This window comes from Diadema setosum, chromosome 15 (assembly GCF_964275005.1).
Source record: "Diadema setosum chromosome 15, eeDiaSeto1, whole genome shotgun sequence".
Taxonomy (NCBI): Eukaryota; Metazoa; Echinodermata; class Echinoidea; order Diadematoida; family Diadematidae; genus Diadema; species Diadema setosum.
In genome coordinates this window covers 6,842,800-6,860,535 of record NC_092699.1, presented here as the reverse complement: position 1 = coordinate 6,860,535, position 17,736 = coordinate 6,842,800, and the positions used below count along the sequence as shown (strand labels likewise).

The 17,736-nt window shown below is 39.8% G+C and overlaps 1 protein-coding gene across 1 annotated transcript in view; it reads left to right on the top strand.

The window, feature by feature from the left end:
* The window catches only part of LOC140238893 (pleckstrin homology domain-containing family G member 5-like), a 283,988-nt gene extending 266,604 nt beyond the window's left edge, over window positions 1–17,384 (top strand). Inside the window, exons 8-20 of the mRNA XM_072318791.1 lie at window positions 88–140; window positions 1,189–1,299; window positions 6,855–6,992; window positions 7,772–7,909; window positions 8,526–8,576; window positions 9,214–9,363; window positions 10,992–11,102; window positions 11,914–12,072; window positions 12,952–13,095; window positions 13,752–13,871; window positions 14,477–14,624; window positions 15,889–16,001; window positions 16,347–17,384. Of these exons, the coding sequence (XP_072174892.1) occupies window positions 88–140; window positions 1,189–1,299; window positions 6,855–6,992; window positions 7,772–7,909; window positions 8,526–8,576; window positions 9,214–9,363; window positions 10,992–11,102; window positions 11,914–12,072; window positions 12,952–13,095; window positions 13,752–13,871; window positions 14,477–14,624; window positions 15,889–16,001; window positions 16,347–17,195 (2,285 nt within the window). The 3' untranslated portion in view covers window positions 17,196–17,384. The remainder of the gene's footprint in view (window positions 1–87; window positions 141–1,188; window positions 1,300–6,854; window positions 6,993–7,771; window positions 7,910–8,525; window positions 8,577–9,213; window positions 9,364–10,991; window positions 11,103–11,913; window positions 12,073–12,951; window positions 13,096–13,751; window positions 13,872–14,476; window positions 14,625–15,888; window positions 16,002–16,346) is intronic.
* The last annotated feature ends 352 nt before the right edge of the window (window positions 17,385–17,736 follow it).

Here is a 17,736-nt window from a genome sequence, read left to right as displayed (position 1 = left end):
AATGAGTCTCTTTATTTTGTTTTGTTTTAATTTCTGCATTTTTCCTCCAAACCCGTGTCTTCTTCCTGTTCTTGCCTGCCCCTCTAGTCGCAAAAGAGAAGAGTAGCCCAGCCGACACTTGTCCCTTGGATGACCTTCCTGTAAGTATATGCATTATGTCAAATTTTGGCAGCAAATGAAATGCAAAAATTAGACAAGTGTCTTTTTACCGTACCAATCCTAAGACGTCATACACCAACGTATTACTTCTATACTATCCCTTTCCATGGAACCTTTTCAAAATATGTTAGTTTTTTGAGGGTGTGTTGATGTAGCACTCACAGGGACTGGGGGCATTTATTTAACGATGACACTGGATCCAATCTCTAGAATAATCTGCCAAGTACAACAAATTCTAAAATGATAAGTGCCCATGTTGCTTTTGAGAGAGGAAAATAAAGGGAGTATGTGCTGGAATACACAGGGAAGAAATTATGTATGACACAAAAACAATAAGACCTTTCAGTACAAAAGGTAAAGGTGTCGCAGGATGTGTAAAGTCAACCTCATCAGCTAACAGAAAATATTAGTTAAACTAAAGTAGTTGAGGTTGATGAGGTCAAAGTCCAGGGGGGAAAAAAAAAATGTTTATGCTTCAACTTTAGACAATAGTTATGTTCACACGCTTACGTTCAAACTTCAAGTTCAGGTCAAAAACATAACTCTCAATGATTAGCTTGTAATTTAGCGCCATGTGGATGCACTCGAAAGTTAACAATCTTAAAGTTTAGTTGATGATGAGAACCACAAGACATCTTAGGGGTTATCCACTAGCCATAGGGGGTCCCCACTCGTAGTTTCTCTCTGGTTGTAAGAACATGATAATCAGTGAGCTTGTAAGTTAGTATGAACCTCACTTCTCGTTTGCTTCCGGGTCAACCTCCAGCTGCGCTATTTTGTGTGGGCATAAGGTCATAGCGTAGACTCTTCACTTCTGGCATAATCATCGAGCAGGATTCGCTCGTAAATTGTATCTCAGTAGTGTAGGTGCGCGTGTAAACCCGCGTCGTAAATTCACGAGTGGAGCTAATCATCAACAGTTAAGTTTTCGACCTAAACTTCAAGTTTGGCAACTGTGTGTAAATGTAACTAATGTAGTGGTTTAATGTGTTCTCTCATTGTTCTCCATTCTGTTTATGCCCCATGCAGGGAACGACCAAGCGCAAGAAAGACCTCTCGGCCTTTCTTGGCGTCAAGGACGACGTGAATTCAAAGGTGGGACCTCGCGATCGGCGAATGTCCGTACCCGCAATAGTCTCGGTAGGGCACTTTTCAATTATCCTCATCGCTTCCGTTTTTTTTACAAATTGAGCCTCCCGTCCTTCTGCCGCTCCTCTTCTTCCTCCTCCTCCTCCTCCTCCACATCATCATCTTCATCATCATCCGCATCTGCATACTACTTGATTTGCCTGGCATGCCGGCTCGAGGGGTCGTATACCAGAAACAACAAGCAAAACCGACTTGCATTTTACTGCTGCACGCTTTTTGTTTATTCCTTGTTATTGCATTTATTGATTTGATGTATTTACATCACATATATTTTCTTTTGTTGTTATTTTTTTTTTGTCTTATTTACTTCTGTATTCTTTTTTTCTTATTATTTTGATTGGGTGCAGGTGCTCATTCTCCCCTTCAAAGAATGAAAATCATTGTTGATTTCTTAAAAAGCTTTTCTTGAAATAAAAAAAAAAATGCATAAAGTGAAAAAGCAATTTTTGTTGTCAGTATCTTTTATTGCACTTTTGTTTCAATACACAAGATAAGCTTTCCTCTCAAATGGAAACAATTACACAACATTGTAGTTAGAAAAAGAAGGAATATTGATACTCTTTTTTTTTCTTACATATAATTACAGTAATGTTTTTGGGCAAATTTTGTCATGAAAAGTTTGTAGTTAGGACCCTACACGAGGAAGTCTAGAGTTTCTTTACTGTAATTTCAGACTCAATTACGTTAGCTCAAGTATGTTAAAAGCTAGTGACAAGAGATAGAGAGATGGGTATTAAAGAGCATGGGGAGGAAAATTAAAAAAAAACCCTGCCCAGCTGAGGGGGCGTGGGAGGGGGTTAAAAGTGGCTGCTCCAGTATTTGTGCAGGCTGTCAGGTACGTACAGTTTCCACTTTGCTTCCAGACCTACCCCGCTGGACTAAGAGTGTTCAAGAGGGCCGGCGAGTGCACTCGTTCGTGAAAGGTGATACGCATTTTTGAGGTGTAGTCGATGTGCCCAAATCCAGTTACAGTGTATATCACATGTCCACGAGAAGAAGTAATAATGTGTGCAGGATCAAATTTTGTTTTGCTTTCAAATGCTAGCTGATTAATCAAGAAGAAATGGATTGTTCTGTATAGCATCTAGAAGGGAATCAAATAAAAGGGTTCTAAAAATGTTGCAGATAAAGTGTCTGATGGGGGTTCTTCCCAAGAGAAATTCGAGTCAGGTTTCGAACTAACTCACGTCAATTGAAACTGTGTAGAAGGCTTTGCTCAAACAATTCATCTTTACTTTTTATATGGGTTTGTCGCTGCTTTTGTATAAGTTTATGTTTGTGTTGAACATTTTAATGCACAGTGCTTCTAATAATCATGAAGAAGTCAAAACTAAATTATGCAGTAGGTAGAGCTGCTTTTTATTTTTAATTTGTCACGTAGGATTTTAACCTGCCACTGTATGAGTTAAATGTACATTATAGAGTACAACTGTTTATTTCGATAAAGAAAACAAATGTGTTGTACGTACTTTATGTGCATACAAACATTACAGAATTGAATTAGTCCAAGAGGTATAGAAGTAAATTTAAGATGATGGCCGGTGTATAAACACCGTATTGTTACTCGAGAGTGAATTGAAGGTAGGCGGTAGAAATAAGGGTTTTTAGATGAAAATGGAACTCCTGGTCATGGAAGATATCAGTGACTGCGAGTGTTTTTTGCCTATATACATCTGAATTGTTTGCTAGATTCGTTTCTACACGTACATACACTGTACATGTAACAAATGGTAGAGATAGATTGTGAGGTTTTGTTTTATTAGGTCTGTGTAAATGTTTGTGATATCTTTGTGTTAAATAGCATGTGTGCACTGCACATCTATGTTTCATGTGTTTGTGTTCTTTGTACTGGAACTATAAATTTTGTCATGTGAGAAACTGAATAGTGTCAACATCTGTGTAGAATCTCAGCGGGAGATTTGTGATATAGCAAAGTGACGTATGTAGACCCTTTAGGGATGTAATCTAATCAGAGTACATTGTGTTTGGTCTTTGATAGTGTTTACATGACCTGTTGTTTTCATTTTCAGTGAGAACTAATATTTTTGTGGCATAAATTATTTTTTTTTATATGTCTTCATAAGTAATGTCCATATATTCTTGTTTTAATATAATTTGCTACATTATTGTATCTTAGCACATACTCTTACGTGTATAGTGTGTCACTAGATAACTTGTACACTATGTGTATTCACTGTGTTGTGTGTTTTTGCTGTACTCGTTATTGTTGCTGTAGCTTTCACGGTAGATGCTTTAGTCCTGTGTTTGTTATTGTTTCCTCATTACACTTGTACAGTTTGCATAGTTGTGGTGTTACCCTTCCCTACCCTCCCCCCTCAAACCCCTTTTTCAGTCTTTTACATTGATTTTTTGTTCTCCAAGATTTCAATTGTTGTACAACTCTTTCTTTGCATTGTGTATCTACAGTAATAGCAGCCTTCATGAGCAACTTATTGCAAAGTTTCTGGTTAAATCCTTCTTGTTAAACACTACATACACCAAAGAGCTCGGCCAGAATTTTCCTGGCATATTTCATCCTCTGGTTTTCGCAATACCCCCATGACTTGGCAGTAACAAACCTACACAGTTGACACAATGAACCATTCCTACCAAAAGGCCAACATGGCATGTGGAGGGTTAGAACAAGCCAGTTGATGTGCCAATAGGTAAAACAATTAAGCACAGGAAAGGTAGCTTGAATAATTACCTCATAAACAAGCACCTCCTACTGTCTGTATGCCATTTCAGTGCGAAACTTTGGACAGAATTGTATTGTTGTTTTTTTCTTTCTCAAGACTTTTCTTGAGGACACTGTGAGCCTTTAAAAGAAATAAAATCAAATAGATCACAGTAAACCAAATACTTTTTCTGATGTCAGCACTGATTCTTCAAAAGCCTTTTTGGAAATATTGAGTTCCTACTAAATAGGGACTGCAACCTTGAGTGTTCAAATTGGATTTCAAGATATTTCAAAAGAGTCTTGAACAAAAATTTGATTGTTCAATATAAAATTCTGTGCATAATTATGTGCACATATCTCAGTATTCTAATTGTGATTGAAACGTCATGTTCTTGAAAACAGATATCTATTTTCAATTGAGGAGTGGCAATATGCCCAAAGTGCTCAAGACTTTGAATTGAAACAAGAAAATGTAAGAAAAGCTTTTCCATTTTTTCCCCCTTAAAGTTGAAAATAATTTTTTGTTTGGACCAAATGTCTATTATGGAATATATCAATAACTCTTACATACTTTCAGTCAGAATTTGAGTGTATGCATGAAGGCTGCTATCTGTAAAATGAGTTGTTCGTTCATGTTATAAATATTGGTGCCAATTTCATAGTGTATTCAGATTCTGGGGGTAGAACAATGATTTTGTGCATTTATGACCCATGAAATTTCCATGGCAACTTCAAGATTGTGTCTTTCACTTCCCCCTGCCTTACCTGGCATAGCAACAACAGTGTACGCAATGCCTTCATTGCACAAGTGAGAATAAGATTGTTTTGGAACAGGATTTTCAAGCTATTACGTTTGCTCACTATTTGAAGGAAGATAATTAATTAATTTGAATACACTATGAAATCAGCACACTCTTCTTTAAGTCCTGTTCTCTCAATGTGTAACGGTGAAGGAACACTCTTATTTATACCTTCCATACATTTGTAAATGACTTCAAAGCTTTGTGAGCTAGACAACTATTTTATACCACAAAGTGTATGTACACATTTGCCTCATCGTGCTCAATTCTTCAATATAGACTCTATATGTTTTTCTGTTAACCTGTTCCATACTGAATTCCGAAATCCCCATAGACTTAATACACAGGCCACCAGGCTCTTATATGGAACGGGTTAAGAACAATATCTGTAACAGCTTTGACTTTCAACACTTTTAGTTGTTTGTTATCGTTTTTGCTCAAGGGCGGAAGGGATTTTTTTTTTTTAATGCAAATATGAGTGGAGTGCAAAGTTTCCTTGAATCCTTAAAACAAGTATCAAACCGATTTTAACACCAAAATTCAGGCAAGTTTAAATAGCAAAAGAAATGATCATCATTCAAAACAATCAGTCATAGACACTGCAGATAATAGTATATCTCATTTGAGGACTCTCATTTAGAGCAGCTGAACAAATCATGCTGTTTTGAATAAAACTGAAAATAGAAAAAATGCAGATGGGCAATGTCGTCCATGTAAAAAAAAGAACAGAAAAAACAGGAAAAAAAAGGACCTCCCGACTGCGCTGTTGTGGTGCAGGTTGAAAATATCCCACCTCCCATAACCCTCCCTCGAGGGGTAGAGGGAGCTGTTTTTGAAAAGTATCCAGTTGCATATTTTTCTCCAGTCTCTCCACACATGTAGTCCCACAAATTCTTTCTCGTCGCTCTCGTCGTATCCATTCAGGTGTCTATATGTCAACAGTCAAACTGTACGCTTGGGTTTGGGTTTTTTTCTCGCTCATACAAAAGTGCACCTCGATCTTCGGTGTCTCTGGGAAAATTTTTCACTACCCGCCATATTTTTTTTTTCTTTCATTCTCTCTTTCTCGTTGTTGGGTCATATTTGAAAAAACGTTACCATGCCTCCAAGCGTCCCAGTGTTATAGTCATAATGTTCCACATGTTTACCCTCCACCATCTGTTTTTCGAGCAAACGGCTTTTATGACGTGTAGGTGCCGTGTTGTAAATGTCTCGTTATAGCCGAAACGTGAAATGTGCATTGACGTTTCATCATCATATTTGTCCTTTATGAGTGAAGGTCTATGTAGTACAAACTGGCAAAGCACAGCCGTACAATTACATCTAGAAAAACAGCAACAACCAAAAGACACTGCACTCGTTAATAATTTTTGGCAGGGGAATTTTTCTAAGAACAGCATTGCAAGCCATTTGTATCACCGGAGTTTAAAATCATGGCTCCACATGAGGTTAAGGGAGGACATGCATGTCACAGATATTATTATCGGGACTTTTAAAGTTCACCTAGCAGAACAAGCAAATTTGAGGCACAGAATTTGAGGCACGAATGATAAAGGGGTTTGAAAACGATGCCATACAATTGTTTTCTGGAGTCCTGTTTCATTGTGTAGCCATTATACCTCTGTCAGGTATATGTGATTCACACTGACCTTTGTACATGGATTATGTAACCACATAATTTGTTGCATTCATGCTTAAATTCATAGTATTTGCCTACATACACATACATACAGACAGACAGACAGACATGTAAATTCATCTGTAATGTGTGTGGCGACTGGAATCTAATGGGTATTCCCTTGTTCCTATAATCACAACTCTGGGTGCTTGACACCACTATTACGAGTTCTGGTGTGGTATTGGTAGTATTAATCCATTGTTTCCCAAGATATATTTACAACATAGTTATCCTAATGATCATTGTGTGTATTACACATGGTTTTTAATAGCTCATTCTGTATTTCCTGTACCATGCCACTGTGAATGAATACTAATTTGATTTCTCTGTTGCTCGTCTTTCCCCGCAATCACCACATTTAAAAAAAAAATGAAATCTACATATTTAGGCCCAAATGGATCCAAGACTGATCAAGCTACAGAAGGAACTGGACCACTACTTGGTCCAGGGCCTGCCAGGTTTCCCGCCCCTCCTCTGCCTCCAGTACCACCGGGAGAACGATGAGGACCCCAAGACGTTCTTCATGGTAAGACCACATTTCTGGCATCCAAAACCCTTTTTTTTTTTTAAACTCTTGGGCCCAAATTCACCAGGGTAGTTTGAATTTTTTTAATTTATATACATGTATGCAAATTTTGACTTATTGCATATATGCCAACAGAAATCCTGTATTGATACCAGTGATGCGAAACTGATGCGAAACTAAACATTATTAGAGAATATAGTTTCTTGCCTTTGGTTCTCTTAGTTGAAGAATATCCCCCTTCCAATACTTTTCTTATGATGTCAGATATATTTTATTATCATTATTGTTAGAATCACTGAGAGGTATGAATATGATTTTTTTCTAACGGTACTTTAATGATGATGACCAGTGTTATTATTACAATATTTTCAATGGTTGCAGCAGCAACAATAGTAGTAGTAGTAGTAGTAATAATAGTAGTAGTGGTATAGTAGCAGTAGTAGTAGTGATAGTAGTAGTAGTAGTAGTCGTAGTAGTAGTAGTAGTGATAGTTGTAATAGTAGTAGTAGTACATGTAGTATCCTCATTATTGTTTTTGTCACCATTTGTCTTTCACTGTCCGAAGCGTCCAATATGCTGAAATGATGACTCAAAAGTACATTTTGATACATCACCATGGTGAATCTGCAGAGCAAGTTCCTACCCATATACCCTCCACAAATATGAAATAAGGGTTGCTGTGCTCTCTTAGTGACCTTCCCTCATGTTCCTCTAACCCATGACCCTCTGAGCTGTGACCCCTGCCCCAATGACCCCTCCTCTCTATGACTCGCTCGTAGGAGAACTCGTGGAAGGACCTGATCGACGTGGACATCCAGCAGGCAATGTCCAAGAAGGAGAAGGAGCTCCAAGAAGGCATCTGGGAACTCCTGGCCACGGAGGCTAAGTACATCAAGCAGATCCGGGTCATCATAGACGTGAGTGTCGACCTCTGACCTCTGACCTTTCGCCCTCCTGTACACTGATGGTGAAAGGAGACCTTGATTGCCATTGTCAATCATGTCCTGGCTCTTTCACTTGAAAATGAATTGTAGAATTTCCTTAGTGGGGACACAAAAATTACATTGAACAAATCTGAGCCCCATCAATATTGATATTTCATAAAAGGGTTGAATCCGTTCTCAAAACATTCAATTAAAACACAGCTTGATTTCCAGCAATGGAAATGCAGCATTTGATTTGATTTTTATCATCTGTACATCTGTCACAGATTTTCTTTTCGTAAACAGTACAAAAATTGTCTACAGTGGGTGCGCTGTGTTTTTGTTTTGTTTTTTGTATGTAATCTTCAGCCAAGGTCATGTGCTACAAGTTTGTAAGGTTCAAATTTGATAGATGGGATAGGATCAGCTAATTATGTGGTGGTATTACAAGTTTTTGGTGCCATTAGACTCATCTCTTGCCTGTAGGCCTATCTGAAATTACCTTTAAATATGAATATCTTATGCTCAAGTTGAATGCGTAAGCAACTGTGTTGATAAAATTCCAAGTTTGATAATTATGTTTTCCTTATTTTTTGTTTGTTTCCCCCAGCTGTACATGTGCTGTCTCTTCAATCTACAAGTGGAAGCTATACTAAATGAGGTACGTGGCAGACTGCCCCATTGAAGATAGTGTACATCCAGCTGTATGCATGTCATAAACCCCACAAAGAGGTCACATGGATCTATCTCTTTTCTGGGATAGAAGGAAATAAATGTTTTTGATCAACAACAATGAATGTAATGTTGTGGTCCTCTCCAGAGGAGTCACCCTCGTCATATCTGCATCTGATGTTTGAAATTCTTTGCATAAGAATGAATTAAAGAAGTGTTTTATTTCATTTGTTCTGTTTTTTTTTTGTCATTTTAAAGATTTTTCTCGGCCAATTCATATTTTGCTTTTCTCCATTTCTGCCCCTATGGTGCATTGAAATTTATCTCCTGAAAGCTAAACTCAAAACTTTTACCAAACAGCAGTCAAGAGCATTTGTATCATGAGACAATCATGAAAAAGTTGTGATTGATGAGTCTGAAAATATTTAGGATGATTGGATAATCTGTAGCAGTTGCTATCAGCTGTATGGTTACAATCGCTTTGGGAAAGAAAAATAAAATCTCCTTTCATTCTGATTAACTATCTACTGCAAAGATTAAGCACCTTTGTTGAATCTTTTACTCGGTGAATATAAACATCCCTCCTATTATTTTGCTTCTCTTTTGTGCATGTGTGTGCATGGCAGATTGAGACGGAGAAGATTTTTAGCAATATAACAGACCTGGAGACAGCACACACTAGTTTCTGGAAGGACAACCTCAAAGGGATCGTGGACAAGGCCAGGACCAGCGGCAAGCCCTTGAACGCCCACGACATCGCGGTCGCCTTTGAGGGGGTGAGTTGTCCTTGCTCTGTAATGTTTTTTTTTGTTGGGGGAGGAGAGAGGCAGATTTGCAGATTTGGTGATGACACAGTTTCATTGATACTGCTGCACCGCTGTACATATATATAGAAGAACTTTGCAAATTATTGCATACGCCATATATTTCCCAAGGATTTTGTTTTTTGCAAATTTCACGAATATTTGTGAATTTAACAACACACAAAAATATCAACACTGATATTGTCATGACTGTGACATGTACACATATATTTCTCACTTTGTTACTGTCCTCCCTGATCACTAATTGAAATGTTCGCAAAATTGTCGGGAAGTCCCTATTTGTGAAAAATAAGTTTTGCTGAGTGTTATTATGGCATATACAAGGGTTGCCAAATTTCCCTGATTCTGCCGGTGGCTGCTCGCAAAAACTCAATACAACTTCATATCCCAACAAAAATTTAACATACACTGTAAGCCCACCCAATTCTGGGAATTAAGTTTTCCTAGTATTGAGGTTAGTGAAACATACAAGGGATTCCCGATTGCTCCTTTGAACCACCTAAACGTTGCTGATGTTGGAGTGTTGGCAGCCCTGGTATATTAGCCCTGTTGCATGTTCATCATTGTCAACAATAATCTTTGTGAGCAGTTACCCCTTCAGAGCTAGCCCAGTGTCAAATCATATACAGGCTTATATTCAGTGGAAGATTTTTACTCTAAACAAAGTCAAATGCCGCCCTCTATGTTGCATCTCAGCGATCTATTTGAAGGCAGACATTCATTCAACACTTTACAAAGGCTTGCTCATGGTAGCCAGAATTAAATCTTGCCATGACTTACAAGCACTATAAAGTACACTGCGTACTTGACAGCAAGTCCTGTACTGTGTGATATAATGCTGATCTGAAAGTGCGCCCTCTGTTGTCAATTGATGTAGAACCAACTGATTTGTAGATACATGTAGTTCAGTTGTTTTTGTGGTTTAGCTAGGAAACAATGTTTTCAAAGCTGGATGTAGTGATTCTTGTAAGCCGTGAAATAGAAGGCATTGTTTGGACACACAAAATAGGGCAATCCCATGATGGATGCTGAAGCATGTGAAAATGACAGGTGGAAATTTTACCTTTGTGTTGTTTATCTGGACTGGGCTACCACTTAACCAAAAATGCTTTCAAGATGTAAGTTATATGAGATGCATCCTTGGGGGATGTGTACTCAATCACGAGAAAATTTTAAATATGTCACTATTCACATCAACATGCATGCCGGCTTAAAAAAAAATGGGTTTTTTGTGTAGATATTCAAGAGTATGTTTTTAATTTTTGTTTTTTGAAGTGGCATTTTGGAGAAGGAGAAAGACTTCAAAAGAATAATCTGCTAAATCTCATGAGATTTATTCATGTTGCTGTTTGGTTTGAATTCTTCTCTTACCACAACAAGAAGATTACACTCTGATAAACCTGGGGTATTCATATGCCTAGATCATCTCTCTCTCTCTCTCTCTCTTTCTCTCTCTCTCTCTCATACCTTCTCTCTTCTCTCTGTCTTTGGGTTTATATTTTTCTACTCTGACTCTGACTGGTACCAACCATTCTTAATTGATTTTGTGTTTTATTTTTTGTATTGTGCTTTTACTGCAGTTTTCAGACCACTTCACGGCATACTTCAAGTTTTGCGTAGAGGAGGAGAGCTGTCTAGAATACGTCAGGGAGAAGACGAAGGAAAATGATATACTCCGTGCTTTCTTTGAGGTAAGAGAGCAGCTGGTCTGTCAGTTGATCCATTTATGGCAGTAATATGGTAGTATACAGGAGAACTGTCTTGCCATATTATCAGAGCAATTTGGATCACATGCAAAGCTGGCAAGATAGATAGATAGATAGATAGATAGATAGATAGATAGATAGATAGATAGATAGAAATATTGATTGATAGATTGATTGAATTGATTGATTGAATTGATTGGTTGGTTGGTTGGTTGGTTGGTTGGTTGGTTGGTTGGTTGGTTGGTTGGTTGGTTGGTTGGTTGGTTGGTTGATTGATTGATTGATTGATTGATTGATTGATTGATTGATTGATTGATTGATTGATTGATTGATTGATTGATTGATTGATTGATTGATTGATTGATTGATTGATTGATTGATTGATTGATTGATTGATTGATTGATTGATTGATTGATTGATTGATTGATTGATCTCAATTTTGACATGTCTTGGAATTCCCCTCTAGATGATTGAGGCTCTTCATACAATGAGATGTAGGGGTAGGGAAGGGGTAAGAAAATGTCCCAAATATTCATAGAGCATACAAGAACACATTATCAAAATGAATAAATCAACCATTCAAATTGTACCAAGTTTGTATTGAACTGTTAACTTGGGCCATTTGCAGAAATGTCAAAAACTATATTGGAGATGATGTCTACCAGCTTGGAAGTAAGGGGGGATCTTTAGGAGCTCTTGAATTCAACCTCCTCCTGGTTTTTATTAACCAGTTCTGTAAAAGACACACACACAAAAAACAATTGTTTGCCTTCTCTTCCACTTCCCACTACCCAGTGGTGCGAGCAGCACACGATGTCTCGCCAGCTGAAGCTGCGTGGCCTCAACGACCTCCTAGTGTACCCCATGCAGAAGATTACCAAATACCACCTGATGGTGGAGAGGGTGTACAAGAATTGCGAGGACGAAGTGGCGAAGGCCGCCCTCAAGGACACGGTGAGTGAGCAGTCCGATTGTCAAGGTCTCAAAATTGCTTGGCAGGGTTCCAAAAGCTTCGAGTTATTAGCCTAATGGAAAGTAAAGACAGTGGATACCGACAAAGATGAACTAGCATTGTATTTGTGTCATATCTAAATTCATGTCTTTAATTGAGTGAGAATTCAATCAAAAGGTTGACTTCTGTATATATAATAATAATATGAAAGATTTATTTAACGCTTAATACAAACTTGTTTTGAAGCGCTTTACAATTATCAAAAAAAAAACACACACACACATATAAATCAACTACAATACAAATAATCAACAATACATAATCATCATTTCTCTCCATGAAATAAATGGGTTTTAAGTTTCTTTTTGAAAATGTCAATGGAGGTGGGGACTAAATACGAGTAGGGAGGTTGTTCCAAAGAAGGGGGCGCAGACAGAGAAAGCACAGTCACCATAACGGTTGTGGGTGCGAGGGCCAAGTTTGAGCTGTTGAGAAGTTGTGAAATCCATTAACTGTGTGTCAGTGAAATCAAATGGAGCATCAGTATTCACTATGATATAGACAACATCAAAAATTTGAACTCCCTCATTTCAAACTGTTCAGACTTACTTGCAGCCACCATCAAAAGTATTTTTCAGTGTAGGAGTAGATTATTTTTATTCAGGCATTGAGCTTTATTTTCAACACTTCATAGTGTATCACAAAAGTCTAATGCTTCATTAGAGTAGTGATAAAAAGTGGGAAGTGAAAAAATGGAAATGAAATAGAAATTCAACCTGAAAAATTAATCAGTCATAATTGTTTTCTCTGTTTGTCAAAAGTCTGAAACTTGATCTATTTGTAATTTTTTGACCAACCCCCCCCCCTTTTCTTTGTTCCAGTTTGACGGCATCGTCAAGTTCGTGTCCCACGTCAACCACGAAATCAAGAAGGAGCAGGAGAGGAAAAAGATGGAGAGAGTGGCGGCCATCTTGGAGGGTTACGAGGTCTCCAACGCACCCGCCGGTTGCGAGGAGCTGAACAGGGTGAGAAATGATGTCCATATTCTGTGTTTTTTTCCCTATCCTATTCAGTTATTTGATGTAGCACAATTTGTCACACATAAGTCTAAGGATCTGTTTTGGGCAGGTGATGTGCAGCAAAAATGTTGCTTCCAATCTGCAAAGATCAAATCTGAAGGGGGCGTCCTACCAGAAACACAAGTATAGGCTGTATGGTTAGCTTTGCACCTCTTAAGACTGTCCCAGGCATCCAGCTGCCTGACAAGGGAGAGACAGTATTATTGATGCATAAAAATCTCTTACTGTCTTAATGTGTTATTTTCATATTTACTCTCCAAACTCTCTTACATTCTACTGGTATCTGAATAATTTCTCACCCCTTCCCCCCCCCCCAAATATTCTCCCCAACTTGACAATCATGTAAATTCTGTAAACAACTGGACAGGTGTGTCAATATGCAGTCCTGCACATTACAGGCCATCTTTTGGGAATGCGTAAGTGATTGCAATGATTTTGTTGTTATTGTTTCTGTATCCTTTTTTTCTTTTGAGTGTAAGGTTCAGGACGTTTGTCCAAATTTGTAAACAACTCCCAGTAGTCTTGAATTGGAGTCTTTGCACCTGCCCCTTGCATTAATGACCCATTTTTCCTCTTTTGATCTTGGCTTGCTTCCACCTTAGTTGGCAGAGGCGCACTCAGTCTTCGACGTCAGGAGTCCGATGCCCAATGCTGCCCCCATCCACCCGCGATGGTTGCTGATGGAGGGTCCTCTCAGGCTTCAAGAAAAGGGCACAGGCAGGGTCTGTATAGACTAGACTAGACTAGTTTCTTCTTCTCACATTTTATTATTGGGGATTTTTTTTTTTCCAGTCCATTTGAATTTACATATATCAGCATAATTTAGATTACAACATACAATGCATGGTGTAGACAAAAACATTTCTGGTGCATTTTACTTTTGCGAATCTCGGCTCCTCGTTAAGTTCGCAAAAGTTTCATGCACAGGAAAATTTCTGGTTTTACAGTATGCCATTCTATCTTTCTACCTACTTGTGATATATTTTTCCTTATTTTTCTATTAAAATACTCACCTGTCTTTGCCTACATCTATCTAACTATCTTTCTATCCATATGTCTATATATCTGCATTTCCCTATATATTTCAATAGCATATCATCATCCATTCATTTTTCAATCAGATCTATCTCTCTGTTAAAGTATCTGTTTATCTGTTTATTCATCTCTCTATTCATCTATCTGTCTATCTAGCTATCTTTCTATCTAGCCATGAATTATATCCATGTACCTATGATCTACAATGTATCTCTAGACCTTTATCAATCAAGTCTTGTCAGTCCAAGAATCTTCTGCCAACAACCTGCATTGTTGCATTCTCTCTCCTCAGACGACCCTCTACGCCTTCCTGTTCACCGACGCCCTGGTCCTGGCCAAGCCCAGCCGGACAACCGCCAAGGAGGCCAGCGAGAAGTACCGCATCGTCCGCTCCCCGATGAGGGTGGACCAGCTGGAGGTCGTCGAACTCAAGGACGGCAGTGAGTATTGTGACTCCTCCGGTGGTAGCATTTAAGGAGGAAGGTGATGGGGGTAAAGGGGGATGGTGGAGGGGGAGAGGCCTTTAAAGTTCATACTGATGAGGATGGTCCAACGGGAGGTCGTTGAACTTAAGGTTGGCAATGAGTATTATGCCTCCTCCAGTGATGGTATTTAAGGAGGGGGTGTAGAGACTGTTCAAGTTCACATTGAGGAGGATGGAACAGCTAGACATAGTTAAACTCAAAGACAGCAGTGAGTATTATATACCTCATTTCTAGAATCCTCTCATCTGATTGGTTAAAAGGGGAGTCAGGAAAATAACTGTGCCCTATTTTTGAGTTACTGTGACCGGGGCCCGGGCACAGTTAATAAATAGGTTTTACAGACAGTCGCGACCCCGTACACGTAGATCGCTCATATGTACGCACCAATGATACGACCGCCGCGCATTCAATCAGCGTGCTGTAAAAGAGACTAGCGGACTGGTTTGGAGACAATCGCAACCCGGCTTCCCCGTAGTGCACGTAACGTACAACTGTACACATCACTGTACGCACCAGTGATACGACCGCCGCGCTGTCGATCAGCATTGATTACGAGTGCTGTAAAAGAGACTAGAATCTATATTTTCGGTATCTATTTTTCGGAATCTATATTTTCGGTATATAAAACAAATAATAACTGCTTGACATTCGGGTCACAGTTAAAATTATGGGCCCTCGGTGATGTGAAAACCGTAACCATGCCCTCAGCTTCGCTTCGGGCATAGTTACGGTTTTCACATCACCTTGGGCCCATAATTTTAACTGTGCCCTCATAAGCAGTCATTATTTGTATAGTGTGCCTCCTCTGGTGGGAAGAACTTATAGAGGATTGGATGGGGATGAAGAGGGATGGTGGAGGGGGGAGAGAAACCTTTCGATTAATATTGATGAGGTTGGACCAGCTGGAGGTCGTTGAACTCAAGGACGGCAGTGAGAGGTGTACCTTCTGTGGTGGTTGCACTTCTGGAGGATTAAATATCAGGACCTTCTTTTCTTGACTCTTTTCTCCATGTTCCTGTACGATTGAATTTTCTTTGAATTTGATATCACATCTGAGTGACCTTAAAGAGAGAAAGAAGTTGATATGCAGTGAAGATCATCATCTAAATGCAAAGTCATGCACTCTATGTGGAGGTCATACCATTCACTTTTTCTTTAAAAAACAAAAACAAAAACAAAAACTTTTCATTCCTGTTTTTTTTTCTGTCTGGTGTGCCAGGTGGTTTTGCCGTGCTGTGTGTGGATGACTACAATTGTGCAATGTACGGGTTCGTCGCTCAGCCGGAGAGGTACACCGTTGGACAGTGGATGGAAAAGATTGCACAAGCAAAGGTGAAAATGCAAGGCTCCGTCACTCTCACTTGCTTTGGGGATTAGATTGTGTATTGATAATGCATAATTACCTCACAATGCACTATATTTGAATGTCTGCTTAATAATTGCATAATCACTCCCAAAGTGTGGAGATTGTGATATGCTATTGTCCGTTTACCCTCTTAGAACCCAATACATTTTCATTCCTATGACATCTTATGCACTAGATTGGTTAACACATTCACAAATTCACAGCAACGAGTATACTGTGTATGGCATATGATATTTCAAATGAACCGATATGCCTTGTGGAATGCCATCAGACGTTTAGTGTAATTCTTTTTTCATTCTGTTGAAATGCAGGAATGGTATGACCATGCTTGCAGCATGGAGGACATGGAATACTTTGACGACATTCCATCCGACTCGCCAGAGACACCGACGGTAGCCATCTTGGGGCAGCACCTCCATCCGGAGCACGGCTTCCTCTACGGCCCCCCTGCCTACAGCCCCCAGCACTCGCCGGCCGTCACGCGACGCGAGAGCAGCAGCCCCTCCAGCCGCGGCTCCAACAGCAGTCTCCAGCGCATCTCGGGGGAGGAGGAGGGCCTACTGAACGGCGAGCCGCGCCCGGGCATGACCAACGGCGACTTCTCGCGCCAGGTCAACAACAGCAATAACCACAGGGCGCCGGAGGGCGTGAACAAGCAGCGCAAGGGCACGCTGACCAAGAGCAAGACGTACCAGGAGACGGAGTTCCTCAGCAGCGACAGCTCACTTCTCACCGACATCATCACCAACATGCCAGGTGAGAACCGGCACAAGATAATGGACACGGTACGACAGGTCTCCGACGAGGATAAGGTGCTGCCAAAGGATACCATGAAGCCACCCAAGTCGCCTGCCCGCATCATTTCCTTTGAGAGTGATGAGGAAGAGAACAGCACAGACCAACCCGACATCTACTTCGAATCGAAGGGCAAGGACAAGGAGGTGTCGCCGAAGCGGCGGCCCGGCACCGTGCTCACGGCCACCAAGGTCCCGAGCAGCAAGCACCGCCCCAGTCTGCCGAACATTACGCTCACGGGCGGGAGCTCCGGAAAGCAAGCGTCGGAACGGACTGAAAGTTCCGGAAGTGGTGAAGGCACGCTAAAGAAGAAGCTGTGGGAAAAAATGAAAGGGCATCAAAACATCCGGGTAACTTCCGTTTGAATACTATTGTAGTTGTACAAACATCAACTATATCATTGTGCACCTGGTCAATTTCCAATATGACATTGGAAAAGGAGATCACAGTGGGAAGTTTTCTTCTGGTAGTACACATGAGCATAATCAGAATAACTGTGATTAAATAAGATGTCTGCTCCCATTTCATCTCGAACACTTTGAGTCAGTTTTCTAGCTGGGAAGATGATTATGTGTAATTGGTATGCTCCATGGAAAGAGGGAAAAACAGATTTTAGCTCAAAAACTTGCAAGCCTAATCTAGGATCCTTGCTTTTATACAATCAAAAGAGTGTACCTGGACATTTGCAAGCATTTTGGCTCTGATGTTGATATGTTAGTAAGATATCACAATTGTAGTGACAGAACAGTTGTCTTGTATTTCATCACAAAGTGAATTTGAAAGTCCATGACCAGTATATGCCAGTTTTCTCCCGTGGAAACTACTGGTCTAGCAGGTTTTGCAATCAAACTACCAAACTGCGACAACTTGGAGGTTGTCTGTGGATTTAGGGGAAGGGAACCCAGT